At 31.7% G+C, this 27,673-nt stretch overlaps 2 protein-coding genes and 1 non-coding gene across 3 annotated transcripts in view; 1 reads left to right on the top strand and 2 right to left on the bottom strand.

Moving 5' to 3' along the window:
• Positions 1-27,673, top strand: part of LOC129942429 (acyl-CoA Delta-9 desaturase-like) — a 61,200-nt gene that overhangs the window by 12,451 nt on the left and 21,076 nt on the right. The window lies entirely within an intron of this gene.
• On the bottom strand, positions 255-326 carry Trnam-cau (transfer RNA methionine (anticodon CAU)). The gene has a single exon. It is a non-coding gene; the product is annotated as a tRNA-Met (tRNA).
• Positions 7,182-10,326, bottom strand: LOC129942428 (uncharacterized). The gene is made up of 6 exons (XM_056051351.1): positions 9,356-10,326; positions 8,846-9,196; positions 8,521-8,704; positions 8,270-8,448; positions 7,719-7,881; positions 7,182-7,639 (listed from the first exon to the last, which is right to left on the bottom strand). The coding sequence occupies exons 1-6, from the start codon at positions 9,455-9,457 to the stop codon at positions 7,182-7,184; spliced, it is 1,437 nt and encodes a 478-aa protein (XP_055907326.1). The 5' UTR covers positions 9,458-10,326.

Below are 27,673 nucleotides of genomic sequence, written 5' to 3' on the forward strand. Positions count from 1 at the left end.
AATTAAACATCTCAAAACAATAAATGCCGCCATTCTTATGTAATATAAGGAAACATTTATTTATATAGAATAGAATAGAATTAAAACTAATATGCGCTAAAACATTAAAGTTCATAAAAAAACATTGTAATTTAAGAAAAATGAATGCCATCAACCTCCCTAAAATATTATTCAATTTCGGCAATTTAGGATCAAGAAAAAACTACCCTTAGTATTTGTTATAGACAAAAAAGCAAATTAAAAAAAAAACTGTTTAGCAGAACATGGTTTCGATCCACGGACCTCTGGGTTATGGGCCCAGCACGCTTCCACTGCGCCACTCTGCTTGCGAAAATTGCTGCCAAATTATCTATAAATACTTGAACAAATACCAACATGGCAAAAAGCTGCAGGTTTTGCCTTTGGCTTTAAATTGCTTATCAAGAATTAAAAACGAAATTAATTTAAAAATATAAAAAAATATTATTATCTTATTTCTTCTGGCAAATTCAAATTATGCAAAACCTATCGTATTATCAAGGTAAACATTATGTTTTTTAATTTGAATTTTTAAGCATTTGCATGATTATGTGAAGGTATAATCTCTTAAAATCTCTTCAATTTAATGATTATTTATTATGCTTATATTCAAAAGTCCATAAGTTCAGTCAAACATTTCCACTTGTTATTCCATCAATGGCTATAAAAACCGGCTAAACGATTCTGTGTTTGTTGTAATAACTCAATATAATGCAAGTTCATGATCTTTGGTACCTTCACACTAAAGACTAATTATTGCATCAGGTTGTTTTCAATATATTTTTGCCTTAAATAATAACTTTAATTAAAAATGCATGAGTCGCTTTTGTAATTATGATAGAAACTTTGGAATAGACTCTTTAATATTTATTCCTGTTATTTTTCGTATTATTCAATTATTAGAAAGTGGATCCAAAACTTTTTCACTTTTTTATCAGGAGCTTATTTCATCAAGCTGTATTTTGTTTAGAACTGCTTGAACTATTGAATGAAACCCCTAAACCCTCTCTATCGAGGTTAAAAGCACATCCATTGGCTCAAAGTTAACGAAAACTGTTCAATTCTTTTAAGCATGACGTGGTTTTAATACTTTCTGAGTAATGCTCATTTTAATTTTGAACTTCCAGCGTACTCGTATATCCCGTTGAGTACTTCTTGTTGTTTTTATTAGATCAAATAAAAGTATGGCATATTCTCTAGATTTGAAATACAACTAAAATTCCTTCATGTTTCTAAATATATATGCATATAAGATTTTATGACAAGTATAAACTTAATGAATTATACATATTCAAAACATGCAGTTTTTACTCTCTTACTTAAAACTGAAACACAATTAACCTATTGTTAAACTGATTTGATTAATTTTGAATTTATAAAACAATGCTTGGCTTTGAATCGGCCTCGCTTTAAAGGGTCTCTAAGCAGTTATGCCAATGCACATGGCTTAAATAAAGCGTAATTAAAGCAACACAAAAATGCATTAAATTTGAATAACAAGTGCTGATGCTTATTAAAAACAAAAGACGTCACTTAAAAGCAAAATCGCCGCTATTTAAAGACGTATAACAATTTATAGCGTCATTTATTGACGAACACTGCTTCATCACCAAACAATGGTTTAATATATTGAACCTGTCGGTATATTTTGTTGCATCGATTAAAACCGTCTGTGTCGTGTGAAAATTAAAATAGTTATGCATGGATCTGTTCAACAATATCTACCGCGTTTGCAATAATTAAAATAATCTTAATTGACACAAAGAGTCGCCCTGAGTTTTTCGTTCCTTTTTTAAATATGTACTTGCTATAATCAAAATATTAATTTGTCTCTTGCATCACATTTTCTTTAACTTGTTTTTGATTCATGAAATTGTTATGCAATATACTTGATGAATAAACTTCCTAACTTGCCTGCTGTAAGGTGCTAATATTGGTTTTACGATAAAAAAGTATACAATCAGAATCAATTTAATATTAATTGTGAAAAAATGATGTTTTTGCTTGTCGTTGAATTAATTATTTGAATAGCAGTGTTGGTTTTTAAATATTGAATGTTTATTTTAGTATCACCTATTTTTGAAAATCCATTAATTTTATTATTTAAACAGTTATATAAAAACTCTGTTTCTTATTTATGCTTACAGTAACCCATAACACTGTTTTTGAAAGCTTAACTTTTTGTCCACTTCTAAGGGTGCTGATCATGTTGAGATCATTGTAATTTTTCTTAATTTTGTTTTATTGAACTTATGATAAATTCACGTTTGTTGGCACATAAGAGGCCCAACGTCAGTTAACTTAAGCCCAGTGTCTTAAGTTAAAAAAAATTATAGAGATATAAATTACATGTCAAAAATAAATTTAAAAAGTCAGCTGATTTATCGTTTTTTTGGAAGTGGTAGAAAGCTGGCCCAATGCCAGTGTAGAACGAGACTGCTTCCCAGTTGTCCATGATTATGGTGTCATCAAGAGTTTCCTTCACACTAAGGTACCTTTGGCGCTGGATGGCGTTCGGTGGTCGATGATGTTCCGTACAAGTCTCTTCGCCGACAGTACTAGGTATTTTTCAAGAGGGATTATTTTGGCTTCAGAGTATAGATGTTTGTTCCTATAGTGTTTCCGTCGCTGCCGGTCGAAGTAGAGGCCGGTGCAAATTCTGAGAATTTTCCTTTCGAATACTAAAAGCTTCATCATGGCTGCCTTCGAGATTGAAAACCAGACTGGGAAAGAGTAGTTGATGACTGGTGTTAAGAGCTGCTTGTAGATGAGTATATTCGTTGGTTGACTTAGGCTGTGGAAGGCCAAACTGTTTTTTTTAAGAAAATTTTTTGAGTGTTGGTTGAACCTTTGCAACTCATTGTAGTGGATTCCAAAGTTCTTCACATTCTGTTTGGCAGCTATGGTGGATCCATCAAGTAGTCTCAAGACCAGGTTCCTGCAATTCGCAGCGGTGCGGCTACCTCTACCAGATGAGGGGCTCCTAAAGCAGACAAGTTCCGGTTTATAAGTGTTGATCAGAATGCACTATTTCTTTTAGAAATTAAAGACTCAGCTGATGTGGGTCTTCACTTTTCGGAGAGCGATGAGTGGTGACATGGATGGCGCATAGGTAAGCGAGTCATCAGCATATAGGACGTTCTCGCATCCAATCGCTACGGCTTGACCGGATGTCATCAGGCTGTAGAAGAAGGGGCCAAGTTTTGAGCCTTGGGCGACTCAGGCTCTTATGTTCTTCATGTTTGATTTGCAGTTGTCCAGTTGTACGAAAAATTTCCTGAAAGAAAGAAAAGAAAAAAGAATTTTTAATAGTGGAGGAGGTACCTGTAGTAGATGAAGTTTATGAATTAGGTCTTCTATCCAAACGCTATCAAATGCGTTCTCAACATCCATAAAGCAACCGACACGATGACTGTTGAGGAAGGTAGTGATGTCATGTTGGAACTTCATTAGAGGATGCAACGTTGAGTGCTTTTCTAGAAAGCCGAAGTGCATGTCAGCGATGATGGAGTTTGCACTGCAGAATTTCTTCAGTCTCCGGAGGATTACTTCTTCCAGTAATTTTCTGATATTATTGAGGAGTGATATCGGCTTGTAGTTGGATACTAGGTTGGAGGCACCTTCTTCACAATCTTCGCTGTGTAACAGTTGTTGAGGATGATTGTGAGAAAAATCATTACTGCTTGTGAAAACCTTTTTAGGATGTAATTGGAGACACCATCTGGTCCAATTGATTTTTTTTGGCTTAGAATTGCCTACGATCTCTGCTACCCCCTCTAGATTGCATAGACACGGAGAAAAAAGACTTGCTAAAAACAATTGGAATCTGAATTAAATTAAGTGGATTTCTGCATGGTTTTTTGCCAAGCGGACTTTCGGCTTAAAGTAATTGGACAAATCACCTTGATTTCGGTAAAGTTATATTTAAGGTGAATCCGTTTAGTTTTATAAGAAAATCATTCTCTTTTGAGTATTTTATCAAGTCGAAAACATCTTATTTTGAAATGCATTTGCATACAAATAATGTATCTTCCACGTTAATACAAGCCGTTTTCCGATTGATTTTATTCTAATCACATTTTTTTAAGACTTTTTGAAAGTTGATATTAAGTGAAGCATATCTTAATTTTAAGTGCGTTCAATTAAAACTAAAATTTTTCGCACTTTGGTATCACACGTTTACGAATATATTTTACAAGAAAATCTGTTTCTTTTTAGACTTCTCCTAGGTAAAAATTAAATGAAGTTTTTCTTAATTTCAAGTTCATTCTTCTTAAAGTAAGATGTTCACCACTTAAAAATCATAAGTTTACCAGTAGATTTTACAAAAAATAGCTTTTTTTTTAAATTTTAAAAAAGATTATTTAATTTTGCATTACCATAAAATAATATATACGGAACTGATCTTTGTGTGCCGAATATCTTTTTATATGGGCATGAAATTTCGTTTCAGTTTCCTCTTCAACAAAAATTGAACAAGTCTTACCTTTTTAACCATTTAAAGTTTGGAGTTTAAATTAAAAGATCACAGCAGCAAATCTTCTAAGAAAATTAAGCTTTTGTGAATTTAGTACTCTTAAAATACAAACAAGTCATTTGTAAATATATTGTTCATAAGCTGCAAAATTTCCAAAAAATAAAAAGTAATTTTATAGTTTAAATAGTGTTTATTTACAGTGTTTATTTCTACAGAATATTTTACATTTTCTTAAAAATAAAGCTTAGGGCGAACAACTTTGAGCCCGTTATTTAAAAAATAAAAATGAATAGGTGGTCCATCCACATTTTTGATATTGATTGCAAAATAATTTTCATCTAAATCCCCTACTTCAAAAGACAAATAATGATTGAGATATTTAATTAATTTCCACCTTTTACAAATTAAAAAAAGTTCTTCACTTTTTGGTAAAAGATTTTCAATTTCATAAACAAAATTAGATGACTTCAAGCATTTTGTTAAAATAAAACCAGGTTTATAAGTAATGCCTTTGAAAACAACCTGATTTGCTTGTTCCATTGGCAAATCTGATATGTCGCAATCGTAACAAATTAAATTTGAAAAATAGTCTTGATCATTAATATTAAACCTGATAGGCTTTGAAGCGTTTAATTCTTTTGAAAAAAAAGAGTTTGACATCTTAAGTGCAGCAAATTTCAAAGCTGCTTTCTTAGATAAAGTTATTGGTATATTAAGTCTACTTGTTATATTGCGAGCATAATTTTTATAAATCTGATGCACTGCTTCATATCTAAAACAGGACATATACTTAATTGGTCCTAAAAACCGAATGACTCTAGGGTAGTGTACCAAATTATGAAATTTGGGCTTAAGACTTTCGTTAAAAAGGATTTGAAATTGTTCGTTGTGGGCTTTTATAAGAGCTTTTAATTCGTTTATCTTATTTTCATCAAAACAAGAAGTTAGTAAAATGTCTATAAGATTAATCAAAAGTTTTAAAAAGCAATATACTTCATCATCTTCCTTGATAAGGTCACCTATTATGAGTGGCAAAAAATGTATGAATGTTTTCATTTCCTTCGCAGTCATTTTAAAAGAAACATTTTGGATATGGTGTTTTTCAATTCTGAGGCTCAAATTTTTCATTTCAGTTTCGCCATATTTAAACAACTGTTTTCTTGAGTTAAATGTCTCGATTGAAAATAATTTTTGTATGTAAATGAAATAATTCAAAATTTTAGATAAATCATATTTACAAACTCCACAGAAAATATCGTGCATCATGTCACAAGTTATATTATCTGTAACGTGAAAATCACTTAACTCATTGAAAATAGATATATCAATTATACCAGTCATTTTCGTGTCGTTTTTAGAAACATCTGTTGTATAATTAGATCTGTTTCTTAATTGATCTGAGTATTCAATTACGTCGGATTGACTTTGCAACTTATTTCTACAACAAATTCTGCAAAAATGATTGGAATTAAACGATTTGGTGTAACCCAATACTTCATTCAAACCAAGATTATCGCCTAATATTTGTGCCATTTTGAAAAAAACCTTAACTTCGCCATCCTCTGCCTGCAGAGTTATACCTTCGTTTTCAAGTGACTTAATTTCATCAATTAAAGGTACGAGCGAACGATTGTATCCAAAATTATCGATATCTTTTTTCTTTATAAACCCTGCAACGAAAATGTTACTCAATTTAGAAAGATGTTGAACTGGTATAGTTGGGAAACTATAGTATATGCCACAAACGGAATGATGGCCTGATTTTGAGCCTAACGGATCATTGACTTCGAAAGCATCAAAATAAATAAAAAATGGTATAACTATTTTCGAACCAAACGAGTGTTTACTCCAATACTGGCCATTCAAAATGTTATTAAGTTTATTACAAGTTTTTATATTTTCCATATTGGCCAAAGTTAGTTTGAGTATCGAAGGACATTCAAAATATTTAGTAAATTGAAAAGTGAGACTAAGGAAACAACCTTCAACTTTTGAAGCATTAATTGTAGGATTTCTATTTAAAACTCTTTCAGATAATTGATTTGATATTGTAAATTGTATTGGTTCCTTGTAAACCCCTAACTTTTCTAGATGTTTTAAAAATGTATATTCTGTTTTAATGAGGTCAAAAGGATTACTTATACATTCTAGTACTTCATTTGAATTTGAAACAATAAATTCAGAAGGTTGACATAAAAAATCACGGATTAATTCAGAAATTGGCGTTGTTATGTGAATTGCTGTAGCAGTTTGTATTTCATTAACGACTTTTCTTGAAAAACTTGAATGTGAGTGTAACTCCAATGTAAATAAAGTAACCATTTCATTGATTTTTTTTTTTAAATCATACAACCAATTGGCTCTAAATTCATCGGGGAGTTTATCTGCTGAATTATTGTGCAAACAAATATTTTCCTTACTAACTAAATCAACATTTTCACTTAAAATTTCTAGTTCAGTATTGTTGTTTTCTATGCTTAACAATTCAACTTTATTAATAGTTCTTTTAGTCAAGTGTTTAATTAAATGTTTTTTAAAACCATAAATATTATTAAATTTTTGTTTGCAGTCATTTTGTTTACATTTAAATGTAAAAATCGCAGGTACTCCATGAAATATTTTTAAATGGTTTATAATTTGTTGTGCAGTGAAAAATACGTTTTCGCACATGAAACAAGTTAGCCTGTCACACATTTTTATTTTTGATTTTTAATGCGGTTAATGAGATTTGCAATTTCAGAAAATTGTTCGGAAGACAAATCAAAAAAATATTGCTCAAAAAAAGCCAGACTAACTTGCTTGTGGCCGAAAACTTTAAATCGAATACGTACGTTAACTTAATAACTATATCAATACATTTGATAAATGTAGCTGGTTTGTACTTAATACCATCACAATAAACAAAAAAATCGGTGAGTTGAGTCAAATCAAGACCTACCGCGATTATCCTTGGTTGAACTGTTGACTTGTTTTTTAAATGTTCATCCCTTAAAGTGTTCAATTTTGGAACGACATCATTAATATTGAGAACATGTAAAATGAAATCACTTTGAGCGTCTTCAATTGTAGGCTTTACTCCTGATTTAATTCTATGTGGTTTAAGCACAGCGTGTAGTAAAAGTGCGATTACGCAGTCTTTTGAATCTAAAATAAAAGGTATATATGTAGTCAATAATAAAAGTTTTAGAATGAGAAATATTTAATATTTTTGAATAGATATTACCTTTGTTAACATTTTCGTTTTTTATTTTTTCAAGAAGCTGTTTGCTGTGTTTGTCATTAAGTTCCAAAGCGTATAACTTTTCAATTTTTTCAACAAAAATGTGATATTGTGATAACAAACAATTTGACTTGTTGGGATATATTTGGTCAAAATCTATATCAATCTGTAAGAACGTGAAACAAAACTTGGAATTTAGCTAGGTTCAATGTGGATATACATATATGTATGAACAAACATTAATTGTAAACATTATTGTTAATGAAAATTAATGAAAAAAAAAACTTTTAAATATATTTTTTTTTTTAAATTGTATAAGTATTAATTTATTCAGTCTTCATTAAATTTAAATTGGAAATTATTCAAATCTGTATGAACATTTCAAAAAATTCTCTTTTTTTTAAGGATGAGTTTAAATTTTTTATGGAGATTGAATAAATAATGCATAGGACAGAAATGTTAGAACAAGAAATGTTGGATTAGAAAATCAGTACTTATAAATCATTGTTATTGTGCACTAGTATACACAAGAAAAAAACAGAATATCAACATACCAACGAATATCCTAATTCATCGTTGTAACGCGGCCAATCCTTAAGCAATTCGCCTAATGATTTGTCATTATTCTTCAGAGATTTAATGCGAAGGTTGCTTGTCTTCTTCCAGTTGTCAAGGACAGTTTCCCATGGAGCAACATGATTCGCTAACCAGACAATACATTGGTCTAACTCATCTATAAATAAATATGAAATTAAATAAATATATAGTTGGAACACTTATATATAATAATTTAAAAAAAAAATACCGTCTTCATCACGATTGTCTTTATCAGAGTCGGAAGTATTGCCTTCTTTGTGGGATGTGGACGCAGTACTGCTGGGCTTAGTTCTCTTCACAAACTTAATGCGAATTTTACTATTCGCCCACTTGGAATGAAGTTTTCCAGTTCGATTTTTTGAGCCTTGCTTCCTTGGCATATAATATGTCTCCTAACAATTGTTTGTTTAAATATCAATATGATTTTTTAAGATATTTAAGAAAAAAATAGGCATGACTGGATCGCTTTTTTACGAATCCAAAACTTGCCCTCTAAAATACGTTGTTTATCGCAAGTAAAAAATTATACATACCTTTTTCTCCGTTGGAAAAAGTCTAACAATACTTTCTGAAATTTGTTGCATTAATTTGTAATTTAAGACAACTCTCTTGTTTAGGCACTCGTCTACTATGCATTGGACCAAGTCCTTTTGACATTTATTATCCAAGATGTTATTTTTCTTGTAAAACTCAATTATGATCTGCCCCTTTATCGTTTTTTGTAACACACTTTCGATATTCAGTACATCTATGAGATTCAGTGTTTCAGAAGAAGAAGTTAAGGGTGATGAAGACTGGTTTAAATTATCCAGCCAACTTGTAACAGATTTGGACATTGAGAGTGTGTCTCGATCAACTAAACTTGGTCCTGACAACGGTTTGCCCTTAAAACCAGATAAAAACAAAAATATTGTCAAAAATGAATAAAACTTTCGAATAAAAAAATAATATTTTTGTTAGATCGCACCACCACACCCCTCAGAAAGTAAAGCTATTTTCATAAAAAAAAAAGTATTGATAAAATGGAAACTTTTAATACTTACCTGTGAAATGCGCCAATTTAACAATCCGTCTTTAAACAAAATATATTCCCGAAAATCTAAATTAACCTTTGAAAAAAGTACTTCAATATCATGACGCTCCATTTTGCAGAGTATATTTTGATCGACTCCTTGCGCATGAAGCAGTGCAATCGAATTTTCACATAGACCCCATTAAGAAAGAAGGCCTTCGATTGCACTATCGCCAGTTGTATAAACAAATTGATATATCATATTTTCTTCATTGTTTTCCGACATTTTTAGTCACTTACGTTATTTAATAAAACTTCAACACTTCACTGGAAAAAGAATAAAAACACAATGCGTCTACTGAACGAGTATAAGATGCAACAAAACTAACAAAAACAATGAAATTGTCTTATAAAAAACGGAGTCACAACTTAAATTAATGTGGACATCTGCTTAAAATAGAGAGTCACCACTTCATTTAATGAAAAATCCGTTAGTTTGTCTACCGTACCTACATACACATGAACATGCACACTGTTGCAAAGACAAAACCAAAAGCAACCAAAAATTCTGTTTTAAGATGTTCGCTTTAGTTTAAAATGATTCTCTTCTTAAATTCATAGGTAGATGGGTTGATTGGAACTGTTTTTTTTTGTTGTTGCAAAGATCCTCTTGCACGGTAGCATGGAACGTTTTTATCACTGCATGTATGTATAAGTGGTGACTTTTGTTTAAGGAGATGTTCAATTTAATTTAAAATGATGCACCTTTTCAAGAAAATTTTATTGAATCAATAAGTTAACACATAGAATTATTGAGAAGTCAGTTAATTTTAAGCGGAAAAAGTATGGTTTGTTTTAGCAGAAAATTCTCTTGAGAATGAAATGATGAACTTAATTGAATCTAAGAGCGTTTAAACGGAATCTATTTATTTCGATATGAAGTCCAGTTGTGTTAAGTAGATTGGTATTAAGATTACCATCACCTTATTTTAAAGTGGCTGATTTTTCTCCGTGGATGTGGACTATCGGTAGGATCACTTGCTGGATTAGTGTCAACGAACTGATTATATCCGGGTTTGGCTGTAGGGTATGCTAAATTGATGCCTCTACTTTTTGTAGGAACGTTGGTTCAGCAGGTGGATTCGGCTTGAAGTTTCCTTCGAAGTATCTATTTGGCGAACGCTTCCACTTTGTTCTGGGTTGAGGTTGCTTCAATGGTGTTGCTGATGACGGAAACGGGAATTTGTGGCTGTTCGTTTTTATATTTAAATAGCAATTTGATTATAAACGCTAACTTATGAGTTAGACCATAAAGTCTCTAAAAATAAACTACGAGTATACAAAAATCTTTCAGATCAATGTTTTGCTCAGTGTTAGTTATTTACATCACCTCAACATTTAGTCATATAAATAAAATAAACCATCTCAAAACCAGTGACGTGCGGCAGTCCATTTGACTGGGTAGACACAAATTTTGATTCATTATTTCGCATTGTAATAATGAATTAATAGTTATCTTATCTTCTATAGGTACCATTGAAAATTTTACATTTGTATCTTTTGAGAAATACTCAAAAATATCATCATTTCCTGAAAAATCCATTTTACAAATATGTATTGATTTACGCAATACAGGTTGGCAATCTCAAAAATTTACAACCTTAACTTGTCCTGTCAGAGTTCAATATCAAAATGAAATGAAAATAATTTAATTCACATGTAAGACGCAACGTCTTCCGACAGAGCTCAATATCGATAATTCGATTTATTTTCAAAAACAAACCGATAGATTTTTTTAAATTCTTGCTAAAATTTGTGTTCTTAGTTTAGCTTCTTTCAATATAAAAATATATAAAGGCTATCCCATCCCAGCTAAAACCGTTATTTTGTTTTTAAGTTTTCTCAAGAACTAAACTTTTTTTTTCTGCCAAAAATATCATTGGTTTTTATTTTTAATTTAAAAACAAATATTATTTTTTTCGAAATTTGATTTCTTGAAAATGGGTTATCATTTTTTACAAAATTGAAATGCCAGTCGTCTAATAATAAGTTCAAAATTATATTCCAAAAATATTTTTAAACTAAAATTCAATAACTATTTTCAAACGAAAGTTTAAAAAAATTGTATTTTTTCTTGAGAAATCAAATGGCATTTACATTTTTGAAAACAATTTTTTTTGCAGGTACATTTTAATTTAATACAGGAAATAGTTTTAGACAGACATTTTTGAATACATGAGCAAGTTCATGCGAACCAGTCGTGCATTTTTTTTTTTGTTTGTTAGTTTTCAGTTATGCCCTAGTATTATTTTGGATTTGATTGTTTGTTTTCAATATCAAAAGATATTTTCAAGTTGTCTTAAAACAAAGATAAAAGGTTTGTTGATGTACTAAAATTGTATTACGATTCCAATAACTATTTCTTGAAGAACTCGTCCTTTGCAATAAAAACATCCTAAAGTCATTTGATATTACCAACACTATCCCAATCTTTGCTTTTTCGTTTCTAACAAGCAAGATTTAATTTAAGAAATGTTACATTAACATCTTGAAGTATATGATATGAAGCCTTAAATAATTAATTTTTTTTTCTATTTTTTATTGAAATAATGTAATTTAAAAATATGTAGAATAATTAAGAAAAAGTTAATTTTTGAAATCTACTTCACTTTTTTCCTAAAATCTACTTCCACTTTTTTTTGAGAAGTGGTAACACTTGCCTGCTGCCGCTGCCGCTGCGTGCTGCGTTGATCACATTCACTGTGCTGCTCCTCCTGACTGACACTCGTTCTCTTCATGAAAAATTCGAATTAAGAATTTACTTTCAAAACAAACAAGCGATTAGACAGATTCAATTATGTCTACTAGCTTCCATACAAAATCAGTTTTTGGGAATGATAAGCTAACCTTTTTCCCTTCATATAACTTTAAAGGGAAACAAAGACACTGTCTTCGTCTTTACTCGTGTCGTGCCATTCGTACTTTCGGTATTCGGTGTTCGTTCGGGAGGTTAGTTAATAGAAGTCAGTCATATATGTAGAGCCAAGCTATCCATCATAGCATAGCATGATGTTGGTATATGTGAGGTAGTGATAAATAAAAGTAGAAATAGGTGTGAATGTAGATTGTAGATACACATATAAATGGGTTAGACAAAAAATGACAAGAAGTAGGTACTATGGGATAGGAAATATTATTCTTAATGAAATCAAAATAGGAATTAGTATAATTAGGTACAAATTTTTGTTTTTTTTCCATGCATATCATTTTTAAAGTTATGTATTTAGGTACTGTAGAGAGTAAAGTATTGTTTCAAATCTGAAGGGTAGACACTGTCTAAAACGTCTTATTGACGCACCGTCACTGCTCAAAACTCAAATTCGTCAGAGCAGATCTCATTTAACCAATAATCGTCAACTTTATGTACAAAGAATTCACTCTTGATATATTTTCTTCTCCGAACACATACTTGTCCCAATTGATAAAGTAATAATTGCTTTTTAAGTTCTGATCACAGTTAAAAAACTGTAAACATTACTTTTTCACTATCGACAAACCTCTATAAAACATGTTAATTGAAGATTGAACACGATTTTAAAAACTGTGCATAAACATTAAAGCTATTTCAATCAAATGCATACACGTGTTTGTGGTGCATTTATTACCAAAGTGTATTGGCACAAAGCTAAGTTCCCAGCCGTTTAACGAGTTCCTAACCTACAGTACAAAAATGAATGTTGTTGTATACAATTTTCTGATTATTAATTGAACAACCATGGTGAAAGCTTATTTCTTGGCTGATTAAAATTCAATATAATGCCTTATTTTTATAAATTTAAAATTCAAGTCAAATACTGTACCGTAATAAATTATTAAATTGATCATGAAACATGTTTCCTTGTCCTACTCTCTATACCGTAAATGAAATAGATTTTATAAGTTCACTGACTTATCTGTCATACCGGTTTCTTTTTGTTTCAAAACCGGCATTTGATCAAAAGTTTTTGTTTACTTTTTTTTTTGTTGTTTTGAAAAGGGTTGTTGACTTAATCTGCGAAGGCAAACTGTCATCCATTTCAGGTGAGCTTTTTGTCTATTTTCTGAAGAAGAAAAAAACATCCACATTTCTAATTAAATGATGTGCCTACAAAAATGTTTACTTTTTAAATATTAAGTTTGCAAAAACTTTGAGAGCTTTCATTTTGTGATAAAAAAAATGTATAGTTATATTTAAACAATTGTGTGAATGTACGTTGTACATGTGTAGATAGCACCACTTTCCTACAAAAAAGTGAATTTGAATTTTATCAGTGTTTGTACAGACAGTTTTTTTCCATAAAATCTATTTTTAAATATGTACATATGTACATACATAATACATATTTACAAACGTATGTATATGAAGAGACATATGTATAGTCAAATAAAATATAGGTTTTATTCTTTTTGGTTTTTATTATCTCAAAATTGCATTGAAAATTTTCTTTGCGGAAAAAAGTGATATACAGTGAGTGCCATTGATATTCGTGTTTTTTTGTTTCTTTCCATAAAAACACTTTACTTTTCACTTTAAACTTTAAAAAAGTTTAAAACCAGTTTTTCTTTAAAATATTTTATATTTAACAATTTCAATATACAGTACATAACGCTTATAAGAAACTCAAAATTTGCACAATATTTGTTTCTTTTAACCGAATTTTTCTTATATCCTTACAACGGATATAAGAAACAAGTTCCTTATACGGATATAAGAAACAAGTTTCTTATACGGATATAAGAAACAAGTTTCTTATACGGATATACTCTGGAATGCCAAACATTTATCCTAGGCTAAATAATTGACTCAATTCAAACACGGTCTTAAAATTTATTAGTATATAAATTAATTTTATTAAACGAAAAAACACAAAAATAAAACAATTAAGTCTATATGTCGCACCTCCGGTGCAATAATGACGTTAATGCAATTTTCTTAAATGTTCAGGAATCACGGTTAAAGTTTGCTTGCTTATTGAAAATACTATATCGCCCTAAATTAGGCCTACAGAATCGACTTCAAGAGTCCTAAAAATAGCTGACTATCCAGTGAGTTAGAGTTCATATTCTTACCTTTTATATCTTTCACCTGTTTCTTTTTTGAGCTTGTGAAGGGTTTGAACTATTGTGGAGCGCAAGGTACATTACGACTTTGTTGCTCCGAAAAATTGTATATTTTAAACTTATGTGTCAAACAAAAAAGTGGTCTCTTTTGGGCACTTCCAAAGATACAATCACGTCAATTTTACCACGGATAAAACATTTGGGACATTATGGCGTTCTTAACTCAATTTCAGAAAAAATTGCAATTGCGTCGATATTGCACCGGAGGTGCGATGTATCTACCTAACTTTTCAAAATAGATAATCATCCATTGTTGTTTGAATCACGTCTTCCTTGCGCTTCTTGACAAGAATATCTTCGATGGTATGTATGATGTCATCATCACCATCTAAATATCATTTCAAAACGAAAAAGCACGCAGGGCTTCATTTCTTGTTGGTTTTGGCAATGGTATTTGGACGGTATCGTCCATCTCCCCAAAGCAATTTTCATTTTCCTCACCATCAAAATTTTCACCGAAGTTAAATAACTGTGGTTATGGTTCATTGCGCTCTATTTAATTTTGAATTGAAAACTCATGTCATAATCCAATTTAGATGATGTAACAAAACATTGTGCATACCTTGGTCTTCTTCGGTACTTTTAAAAATTCCAGACTTTTTATAGCAATTTTGTATAGTTTGCGGGGTAACAAGCCACCAAGATCGTTTTACAATCTTCAAAGCATTCAGTAAATTAATTTCTCGTAAGAAACTTTTCATATCACCGAGTTCTAGAGCAAGAATTTGCTTCCTAAGCAAACACTTTCGGTAATGTGATTTGAATGAGTGAATGATCCCTATTGCAGGTGTGCAGGTATGACAAACAAAATAATTTGTTAAAAATAATTATGTGCATAAATGACATTTGCATAGTTTTTTTTTTAATTTTTCATGTTTTTTTTTAAATTTTGTGATTTGTTTGCAAGTTTCTTATATCCAACCAACTTTGCATGAAAAATAAAAGTTTGTGTTTGAGAAATGTTTCTTTTATCAGTGTATTTCTTATAAACGTGTTTCTTATAAACATACAATTCAACATTAAAATATATGGGAAAGTTCACGGTGCTTTTGTTGAAGTTTCTTCTAAACGAGGTTTTCTTATAAGCGTGTTTCTTATAAGCGATAAATACTGTATATACATTTTTTAGTTAAAATAGCAAATTAACAAAATAAAATAAATAAACAATACGACAATTCAAAAAGTACACTTCATTAATATTCGTTTTTTATATATTTTTATATTAACTTTTTAATTAATCTTTCTTACCATTGATTTTAATATTTTGTACGTCGCTTGGGCATATTTTTTATAATTGTTTGAAGGTATTCATGTCTATTTTGCATCATTCTTCTTGAAGCCATTGCTTTAGTGCACTTATTGAAGAGCCAAGATTTTCGCGAGATCCGTGGTCCAATTCATTCCACAAATTATCGATTGGGTTAAGGTCAGGAAATTGTGGAAGTGTTTGAATAACTTTTGGACAGTTGTACAGAAGCTATTCCCTTACAACATACGCGTTGTGCTTCGGGTCGTTGTCCTGGCAAAATTTTAAATTCCTTAAAATGGCCATTTTCTCAGCACTTTGTTTTAAGTTTTCTCTTAGAAACCTCAAATAGTATTCCTTTTTCAATATACCGTCGATGAAAACTAAATTTACCATGCCTCTTGCCGAAATTCACCCCAAACCATGATGTGCCCGCTTGCATGCTTCACTGTTTGCTTTGAGTTCCTGCTTTAAAGCTCTTCATTTGGCTTAACCATAACTCTTCCATTCGATCCAAAGAGGTTGAACTGACTCTCGTCAGCAAATTTGCATCCTTATTTATGTGTTACCTCGCAAATTTGATTCGAATTTGCCTGTTGCGCATATTGGTAATTGGCTTTTTTCGGCACACGACCATTTTCTTTATGGTTCGGCGTACCGTTGATGCAGATATTTTCTTTTTGCATTCCAATAACACTTTTCCCACAATTTTCGGTGCACTTAAACGAGGATTTGCTTTAATTTTTCTTACTGTAAGGCGTTCTTCTTTCTTTGTTAACTTTTTTGGTTGACTCATCTTCTTCTTTGGTTCGATCCTTCCTTCTCTCCGAAAGTGTTTGGCTTCATGTCTAAAATATCAGCAAAGTTTTTTTGTATGTTTTACCTTTTCATCAAGGTCTGCATTTTTTCCTTTGCGCCCTAAATCGCTTAAAAAAAAAAAACTTCTAGCCAACATTTTATTTTAACGGTACTCTTGAATAGACAAACTGTTAATCGAAGCAAATGTCAAACTCAGCAATGAAAACAAAAAAACAAATATTAATGAAACGCTTACATGTGTCCTTTTTTTCTTTGTTTATCGTATATCTTAATGCAGTTAAGTGATTGCAAAATTTTGTTTGATAAAATATTTAGGAAATAATATACTAATTTATAAAATAACCAAATAATTAACATACCTAGTCCAGCCATAAGTTCTGTTACATTTTAAGAGCGCAATGAAAAAAAATCTAGTACATTTTATATCATTAAATTTATTTTTTAATTAGTTCACAATATTAGTTTTAAGAAAAAAAAAGTTTTACTCAAAATGGCCGCCTTTAGCCTTAATGCAGGCTTTCAAACGTTGTGGCCATTGGTCTATAGCGGCACGCTCTGTGTCGTTGGGTATCGATGACGCTGCTGTTAACAAAGCAGCTTTTAGGCTATCCAAATTTCGATGGGGAGTCTTACAGGCCATGTTCTCCAGTTCGGACCACAAACTGTAATCCAATGGATTCAAATCTGGACTCCCTGATGACCAATCTGCAGCTGCAATAAAATCCGGGATATTTGTTCTAAGCCACTCTTGTGTCGTTTTTGCCTTGTGTGCTGGAGCAGAGTCTTGTTGGAAGATCCATCTTTCAACGTTGAAGAGAGTATTTGTTAATCTCTAAACAACACCCTCGAGAACATTCTCCTGATACACTTTTGCACCGGTTTTCACGCCTTTTTCACAAAAGTGCAGTGATGTGACATCTTTATGGGAAACCCCCTACCAAACCATTACTGAAGCGGGGTGGTGTCCACGCTGAACCCTTGGAACAACTTTTTTGGCTTCTTTGGATGACGTCGCATAAATCTTATCATTTTGTTTATTATAAACTTCTTCTATTGTGAAGATTTTTTCATCCGTAAACAAGATATTTGTATGGCCATTCACCGCGTGCCACTGCAAAAGCTTTTTGCTTCTTTTAAGTCTAATTTTTTTAAGACTTGGAGTTAAAAGATGTCCTGTTGCTCGACGATATGCTTTCATGTGAAGATCATCTCGGATCAGCCTTGACATGGATCTGTCGGATATATCCAATTCTCTGGACATGATCTTCTGCTTCCGAAGAGGATTCCTACGAATTCGTTCAAGCACAGCTTTTACTTTTGCGCTCGTTCGAGCGACGCGTGAACGACTACTTCTTGGTCTGTCCTCTACTCTTGACAGTTCATCAAAACGTTTTATAGAGTGATACACAAACATTCGCGATAAACCAAGTGTTTTTAAAAGTTCGAAAATTTGATTTGAATTTTTTCCACATTTATGTGATGCGATTATCGCGACTAGATTTTCTTTAAGGCCCCACTCCATGACTTCCGATCAAAAGCTGAAACCAAACAAGCTTCCATTTTAACTTATAAGATCAAGTATATGCACAACGTATTAAGAATTACTTACTAGTGGTATAAGTTGTTACAAGTGATATAAGTTGTTGCTAGTGATATAAGTTGTCAATTACGAATATTTTAGCTACGATCATAAAGGGTGGTTTTTTAGCAACTATCTTTTTGGCAACACTGGTTTAAATAGCTGACGCACGTTTCGTGTTTTGTTTCACTGTCAAACATCTTCAGTTTGGTCTATAATTTAACCATAAATTGTCTTACAAACGAACAACGCTTGCAAATTATTGAATTTTATTATGAAAATGCGTGCTCTGTTAAGAAAGTTCATCGCGCGCTTTTTACCGAAAAGTTGTGTTCAGCGACGAAGTTGATTTTTGGCTCAATAGGTACGTAAATAAGCAGAATTGTCGATTTTGAATATCAGCCAGAAGCATTGCAAGAGCTACCAATGCGTCCAGAAAAAGCAACAGATTGGTATAGTTTATGGGCTGGTGGCATCATTGGACCGTACTTCTTCAAAGATGATGCGAATCGTAAAGTAAATGTGAATGGAGTGCGCTACCGTAAGATGATATCCAAATTTTTTTTTGTCCGAAATGCAAGAGCTTGACTTGCATGACATGTGGTTTGAACAAAACGGTGCCACCTGTCACAGCACGCGCAACAATAGACTTTTTGAGAGGCGAGTTCAGTGAACATTTAATTTCACGTTCGGGGCCGGTCTATTATTCGCGCCTAGATCGTGCGATTTAACGCCCTTAGACTATTTTTTGTGGGGCTATGTTAAAGCTCATGTCATTGAAAGACAACATTGAAGCATTTATTTGTGGGATACTGGCCGAATAGTTGGAAAGAGTATGCCAATATTGGACTAAGCGGATGGACCGTTAGAAGCGCAGTAAAGGTCAACATTTGCATGAAATAATCTTGAAACATTAAATTATATGGACCGTACTATCGATTCAAATAAAGATGTTATGCATTTTTCTGAATTTTGTGTGTATTTATTGGAAAAAAAAACTTTCCTAAAAGCTTTTAAAAAATCTTCTTTTATTAAATAAAATAAAATTACTTAAAAAGAACCTAATCAAACATATGGTGCTTCCCCTTGCATTTCCTTCTAAAGCAATAAGAAAGTTCTTAATTCAATTCTTGTTATGTCATCCTCAATAACAGCATTCCAATTTTGAGAGGAATGACAACACTGACTTTAGAATGACTACCAATAATTTATTTTTTGGCTTCCCTATTTACATGTCACCTAATGCTTATGTCATTGAGGCTTTTTATGTTTTATAAATAAAAATTCTTGATGTTTTGGTATACCATTCCCTTAACGTAAGTTAAGGAAAAAAGTTATCGGGGTGTTAAGTTGAAAAATGAATGAAAAAAAGCTTAAAATGCGTTTGGCAAGCAAAAGACTGAAAGCAAAATGGCTTAGACACACATCTTTGTAATCATGGGATTTGACGTGTCACTCATGTGGTTATCATTTCGACCTCAAGATCGAAAACATTACCTTTTTTGAACGCTTACGGCTAAAAACAAACCCGCCACAAGGTAAGATTTAATATAATAGTGATTTTGGTTATCGCTCCATTCCAAAAATTTGCCGCCGGATCTAGGTCTAATAGGTACATACATAATATGTGCGGTAAACCATAAATTTTATGCAAATGTGTACTAAATTTTGAATTTTTGGAATTATAAACAACTTTTTAAAGCTACCATATTAATTATGACTTTTGCTACACATTTCTTAAAGGTTAAAGCTTGGGGCCTGAAGTTGAAGTTGCTAAATATGAACTAAGTTAAGGTTAAAATTAGTAATTGGGGTAAAAAACAGTTTCAGATTTTGAGACTTTTTAACTTCCCATAGGAAGTTATTGTAATCGGTCCAATTTGAGGAATTAAAAATGTTATCTAAAATCTAAATAGAGGACTTTTTAGATAGATGTCTTTGTGTGCGTGTGTATGTATGTTCGTACGTTTGTATACAAAATTATATAAAGGTTAAAAATAAAAAAAAAAAAAACATTACCTTACTTTTTTTTAATAAATCAAAAATATAAAAAAAAATTGCCACATCGAATATTTTATGAACAAAAAATGATTTTACCCCAAAAAAAGTAATGCAACAAAAAATAACGTTTGTTAAAAATGGTGAAATTTTGACAAAAAACGACTTGACACTTTTGTTTACAAATACAATTAAAAAATTGATCCAAAATTATTTTTGAATCAAATATCTTTTCAAAATTTCAGCAGCTTTTCTTACAAAAAAGAAAAACCTAAACATATATTACTGAAACTTCCTAAACAATTATTTTCGACTCAAACATCTTTTCAAAAATTAAATACAAAATATTGTTTTTGACATTCAGTAATTCTTTTATAAAAAATCAAGCCCTCACTTTTTGCAAACAAATACCTTTCTAAAAAAATATTATGCAAAATTATTGATATTCGATTTTCGTGATTGTTTGACTTCAAAATGATTTCATTATTTATGCTAAATTTTATATAAAAACAATCCAATTCAATTTATTTTCGAATATAAACCCGTCAACAAAAATAGATTTTAAAATCAAATTACTTCATTATATTTAAAATATTGTTGTTAATTTTTTAGAATAATTCAACTGACAGCTTTTTAAACCAAACACGAAACGTACAAAAAACTGATAAAAAAATAATTTTCGACTCATGTATTAGGAGAACAAAGAAATATTTTGACTTTAAATTTTTTATCTCACACAAAATATTATTATGAATATTTTAAAATAATATATTGTTATTATATTTTATTTTTAAAAGGCATAAACGATTAGAAGTTATTAGTGTGGGTTGCATCCCAGTCTCTCTTTAATAGTTACATAAGTTCGAAAAAAATAAAAACGTATGCAGATATTTTCTTTTAATAAAATATGAATATTATTTAAATTAATTCTTAATTTTAATTATTTAAAAGCTTGATAGTAAAAACGTGAGAAGTTCAATAGTTTCTTAAAATATTGAATAGGCTATAATTTCTTAGCAGATGAAGTGAATACTATTAATTTGATGGCTACTTAACATACCTTGCGAAAAAACAATAAAATGTTAATGTGCCATAATATAAAATGAATACATTTACATGCTATGATGTAATACAAAATAACGTATGTTAAGAAGAAGGATTAACCCATCCTTAAAGAATAATAATAAAATTTTCTAGAGAAACAATTTTATAAACAATTCATCAAAGTGTATTTAAAAACAAAATTAGAAATGTAAATTTGCCACATTCTTGGTTGTGACTCACGGGCCTGGTGGTGTGGTGTTTATATCATTTTAAATTTAAATATCGTATTTGTTTTTATTTCTCAATTTGTTTATCTACTTTAAATTATTTTCAACTCTTACAAAACAAACAAATGATGCAAAGCAAATTAGAACCAATTGGAAAATGTATTACTATGTTTATATGCATATGCATATTATAATGACAACAATCATCAAAGTAAAACAAGGCTTTAATATTCAATTCGCACGCAGTGCTCAATTTAAGATACTTAAGAGACATCAAACTAATTCGTTGAGTGAATTTAGATTTGATTTTATTCATTGCCGCATAATTTAGTTATAATGCAAACAACAAATTCTCTAAATTAATCTATATGTTCTGAATATCATTATGGGGTTGGGATGTTTGTGGATATTTATTATCAATGCAAACAGTGAGTTCAAAAATTGCGCATTACTTTTGTTGTTAATTTATTAATACATATTTGTATCGGTTTAATTTAGGGAAAATATATAGGTATGTAATAAAAAAACAATGTTTAACTTAAATTTTGTTAAGGACGTGACAAGGCAATAGCTGCATTCATAAATGCATTACAAATTTAATAAGGTTCTTGAATCCCAAATTAAACTACGAACTTAGTCAATCCGGAGCTGTCACATTAATGACAAATGCGAATATACCAAATAAGAAACATTTGTGTTTTGAGAACTTTACATAATCTTAACCGATAAAACCAAATAAGATAAAATAGGAATTGACAAATCAACCAAGATTGTTGTAAGTCACTTGGCCCTTGTTCTCAACGGATTGTTGTGCCAACTAATTTTGAGTTTTACGATAAAATATAAGTGATTTATATTTGTACTTAAATACTTAACGACTCATTTTATTATAAACATTTTTGTCCTTACTGAGCAGCTGATTTTGAATATGCCTTGGCTACGTAACCACTACCTTCGTGAATGCCCTCAATTACTCCTAAGCAACAAAGTTAAAATATTGAGAAGGCACGGAATTAATTTGTTAATATCAGAACGCCCCATTTACTTTCGTAATAATTGACTTATCGATTTCTTTTTTAACCTTAGGAATCTCTGAAACTACCAATTTATTTTTATAAATAGTGTTGCATTGACAATGCTAAGTGCAGTTTCCCCTTAAAACCATTTAGACGTAATACTCGACCTCCAGAAGTGCCCATCAGTTAAACGTTGAACTTCATTTTGAACTAACAGAAAAGTATAAAGATTCTTTTTCCAGATTGGAATGAAAAAAAAAGGTCTTAAGAACATTGGTATTTCAGAATTTCGGGCTTAAGTGAGATTGGTTTATAAGACGAAAGAATTTTGTGCCTTGCAAATTACCTCATATTGGCTTTTTTAAAGCTAAGTAGTATCCACTTCTGTCAATAACTGACCAAACACAATACATACAAAATTAAAAGAAGTTAAATCATGGAATGTTGCCAAATTCAAAGTGCAGGTTAACCCAACTTTACTTCTTGCTTATATATAAGCTTAATGTCATTGTCAAATGACGAAATGTATTGAACGCTCGTTTCAATACTTTTTTATTAAGAGCACAGATAAGAAAATATACAGATTTCTCTGAAAGCTTTTTGACGGTTGATGGCCAAGGAGCAGTGGAAAAAATATGAGACACTTTCTTTTATGGGGATGAGACATCTGTATAGTTTCTTATCTGTGATTAAGAATTGTCCACAGTGTCTTCAGATTGTGCAGGTTCAGACAGCATAAGGGACTTTCTTTGCAGTCGCATTCTTTGAACGTATATTTTGACCAAGGCAGCTAGTTACTTTTTCAAGTGTCGTAAATTTGAAACTTGAACTTTATTTCACTAATCTTACTTTCAGTTCATCGTACAACTATCAAAAACATTATTAAAGATTTTTAAAAGCTATAGGAATTTTTTTCAAAAAAAAAACATACGATTCAGGAAAAATCATGAAATCTTTATTTGAATAGATAGTACGGTCCATATAATTTAATGTTTGAAGATTATTTCATGTAAATGTTGACCTTGACTGCGCCTCAAATGGGCCATCCGCTTAGTCAAATTTTGGCATACTCTTTCCAAAATTTCGGCCGGTATCTCACGAATGAATGCTACAATGTTGTCTTCCAATGTGTCAATTGAAGCTGGCTTGTCTCTATAGATATGAGCTTTAACATAGCCCCACAAAAAATAGTCTAAAGGTGTTAAATCACACGACCTAGGCGGCCAACTGACCGGTCCTGAACGTGGAATAAAATGTTCACCGAACTCGCCTTTCAATAAGTACATTGTTGGGCGCGCTGTGTGGCATGTGGCACAGTTTTGTTGAAACCACATGTCATGCAAGTCAAGCTCTTGCATTTTGGGCAAACAAAAGTTGGATACCATCTCACGGTAGCGCTCACCATTCACACTTACGTTACGATTCGCCTTATCTTTGAAGAAGTACGGTCCAATGATGCCACTAGCCCATAAACCGCACCAAGCGTTGTTCATTTTTAAGACGTTTAATGGTTAAATTATAGACCAAACTGAAGATGTTTGACAGTGAAACAAAAGACGAAACGTGCGTCAGCTGTGTTGCCAAAAATATAATAGCTATAAAAATCACCTTTATTAAATGGAATTGTGCAGAAAATAAATAAACCATAGAGTAAGTTTCAGTGAATAAAAAAACATGATCAATTGCCTTTTGACTTGATAGTTTTGGAAATTTTTCTTGACTTACTTTCCAGTCAACTTTTGCCTTAATTGGAAGGCAACTTTTTGGCAGCTGGCCAATCAGACAGTAGAAACTTGCCTTGGAAGTCCAAGTCCCTTATGTCGCCTAAACCTACCTATTTTGTGTGCAGACATTGCCAAAAAACGTCATTGTTAACATTAACCATAACCATTTCCAGATGGACTTTTAAATTTTCAGAGAGACTTTTAGTTAACTACATTTCTTGAACGCAAAATTACACTTAGGTAAAGCTGATTCATTTTTTAAGATGTCATTAATTTCAAACATTTTCCTTCACTATATTTTACCTTCAGTAGACCGTAAATAAAGTACCAACAACATTATTAACATTTAAAAGCAAAAACTTTTAACACTAGGTTCAAAATAAGTTGTATTCTGCATTGTAACTTTTCCAATATGTCAAGGAATATTTTTACACTAAGCTTGCAGTAAAAAATTAATCACAGAATTATAAAGTTAAATACATTTTCACATTAGTGGGCTTGACTTGATTTTAAGGGAGATATATTTTGACTAAGTTTCCAGTCAATTTTTTGGCATCTGGCCAATCAGATACTATCTATACAAGCTGGTTATGTCGTATGAACCTACCCATTGTTCGAGACTTCTAATAGCTGCTTGCATTTTTTAAAATTTAAATCCTACTACTACTCTACTTTTAATTTACAATTCCACCAAAATTTCACACAGTCTGTTTTGACTCACTGTACATTTTACTTAGATATTTATTTTACTCAAATAAAATATACCAAATGTACTTATAGATACCTACCTAGCTTTTTGCGAGTTTACTGATGATTATGTTTGTGTGGTTTTTGAGACGGTTCTCCAAAACAGAAACAGTGCCAAAGCCAAAACGTGTTCACGAAGTCAGAGCGTGCCACACAATATTACCGGTGCCTAGTATACACAACACTCAATACCTAACCTATGTATCTAAAAAGCTATACAGCATCAGCTGTTGTATGTGATTTTTCTGGGTGTTCTTTTTATTTTCAAAGTACGTTCCACGTAGCATGTTGTTGGTCTTTTTTTTTACGATTTCCCCACATCGGACGATGTTTGGCTTGGCTTTCCCGCTCTTTAACTCTGGTAAGAGAGTGAATGCTTTCTGGTTTGGTCTTTCGTCTTTGGCTGCGCTTCCGTCGAAGTCAAAGCCGATGATGTCTGGTGCTGGTCTGATGCCGGCACAAGCGCTTTGGCTTCGTCGCTTTGTGAGCATTTGATACTTTTGTTGTCTTTTCATTGCACTCTGTGGCGTTCTTTTTTCTTTTCTTTTGGATTTCTGTCAGTCGAGAGAATAAATCTTCAAGCTTTCGGACATCAGCTGTTCGTTTTGGTAACCGCGTGTTTAGTTCTCCTTGGTTACACGTTGTTGGAGCTTTTTCAAACAGATGATGAAATTAGCACTAAGAATGATGGTTTGATGCAGGAGGCATCAGCGCGGCAGCGGCGAGTAGAGTAGCGTAAACGACACTAAGAATGTGGCATGATTTAGAGGGGAGAGTAGTAACACTGCCAGGTGTGCCAAATAATGTGTATGGTAGTCTTAATGTCATGGTTTTCTTTTTGGGAGGCACTTGATAGTTTTTTTTCTCTAAAAACGAACTTAAGCCATTGACCTATAGAGCAATAATCACGCCATACCAATTATCTCGATTTCAATCTGTAGTGGGCTGTTCGCGGTTAATGATGGTGGTGTTTAAATTTCTATAAATAGGGAAGGTCTACTGGATACCTAGTTAAAGCAGGCAAAGAGATGTAGAAATAATTGTGAACATATAATTTGTGAAATTTACCTATAGGTACTTTGAATGAATTTCTTGTATAAATTCTGTAACTAACTACGTTGCTTAAATAATGTTTTCACAAATTTATTGACTACAAATTATTGACTTTATTTTAAAGGATTAAGGTGCCTTCACTGAATGCCGCCTGAAAATGTATATATTACATCATTTTAAAATATGCCCCTTTAAAAAAGCTAGCGAAAATCAAAGCGGGGTTTAAAGGCTAAGTTAAAGCACAGCATATCCCTTAAGTTATGTGATAATTTTGCAAACTACAAATCTAGATACCTACAGTTTAAATTATTTGTTCATCTTACTTAATTTCTGCAAAAATTTCGTAAGTTATTAGTCCTTATTTAACTCTATAATGAAGTTTTTAGCAAACCTTCATTTTATTCTTGATTTAATGCTTTTATATTTTTGAAGTTGGGTTTTAGTGCTGTTTGTGAATCCTAATTTCAATGTAAACCGTAATACTCGCGATTCTAGGAATGCTCATCACTAACCCTGGAGTCCAACTTCGTCCGTACTGTCAAATACAATGATTCGTTCCTTAGCCGTACTACGAGAATGTGCAATGCATTACCACAATCTGTCTTTCCTAGTCATTGCAATATTCAGGAATTCAAAACCAATCTGTACCGATATCTCATCTTAAACCCTCTCTCCTCTTCCTAGTGCTCACACTGTTCCCCTTGAGTGCGTGCTTATTATAAAAAAAACTATCTGCTCTAATTTTAAAAATACAGTCGTCTCTCCCTTTATCTACTCTTATTTTTTTAATTTTAAAAATATTTCAAAACTTGTACAAAACTCAAAACCGCTTTACCTTTTTATGTTGAAAACATTTTAGGCAGAAAAAGTTGGATGTTTCCTAAAAATTAACTTGAGACGCGTCAAAACCGTTTGAAATTGTGCAATTTGATTGCCAGGAAAAAAAACCATATGCGATAGGGCCTACCGTACGCCCCTGATTCAAAGTCGCGACCGTGTCTTGTAAGAATAAATTAATAAAAGCAACTCAAGCTTTCAATTTGGACAGACACGGATTATTCCCGTACCGTTCGGTAGAATACGCTGTCTATGATAATGGAGGATTAGCGACCGTGCCTTCGCATACTTATTACTGGTCTACGTGATTACAGGGATTTTAACCGTCATCATTTGTGCCACAGGCCTTAGTGTTACGTCACGTGACGGATTCCGTTTCATAGTTTGTAAATATTTGTTCCCCAAAATTGTCACATACCATTATTTTGGTTGTAATTAAAGGTTAATAATTTTCAAACGCCTTTTTTTTATAAATAAAAAAAATTTTAAGAATCGAATTAAATAAAAACAATATATAAAAAAACAATGAAAAAATTTTACTCCTTGGGTGAGATTGCGATTTTCGAAAAATCACTTTCCGGTTTTATTCATCTTTTTTAAGAACTTGCATTTTATATGTGGCTACCGAGGTCTTTGTTAGTTAAAAATTCATCGCAAACTAATAAGTTAGTGAAATGTTTCGGTACCGAGTTCAATAGCTTCTTGATGTTTGTGAACTGAGTTTTTAGCTCACGGCTTCAACAGCTTTATGGCTGAAACACAAACACGCTTCGGCCTTGTCTGCGTTACGATAGGCCTGCTACGATGTTGCTTCTGTCAATAGCAGCTGTTAATTTTTTCCTAAAAGTTTGTTTTAAAATTTCGTGCAGTAAAAAACATGAATTTTGAAATCGAAAAAA

This window comes from Eupeodes corollae, chromosome 1 (genome assembly GCF_945859685.1).
Source record: "Eupeodes corollae chromosome 1, idEupCoro1.1, whole genome shotgun sequence".
NCBI lineage: Eukaryota > Metazoa > Arthropoda > Insecta > Diptera > Syrphidae > Eupeodes > Eupeodes corollae.

Bases quoted from the DNA above. Each gene is read 5' to 3' on its own strand.
- LOC129942428 (XM_056051351.1), bottom strand. From the start codon at position 9,457: ATGGAGCGTCATGATATTGAAGTACTTTTTTCAAAGGTTAATTTAGAT. The intron at 8,449-8,520 runs GTATTTTTTTTT...ATTTATTTATAG, and splicing joins AGACAATCGTGATGAAGACG to ATGAGTTAGACCAATGTATT. The intron at 7,640-7,718 runs GTAATATCTATT...CTTTTATTTTAG, and splicing joins AAACGAAAATGTTAACAAAG to ATTCAAAAGACTGCGTAATC.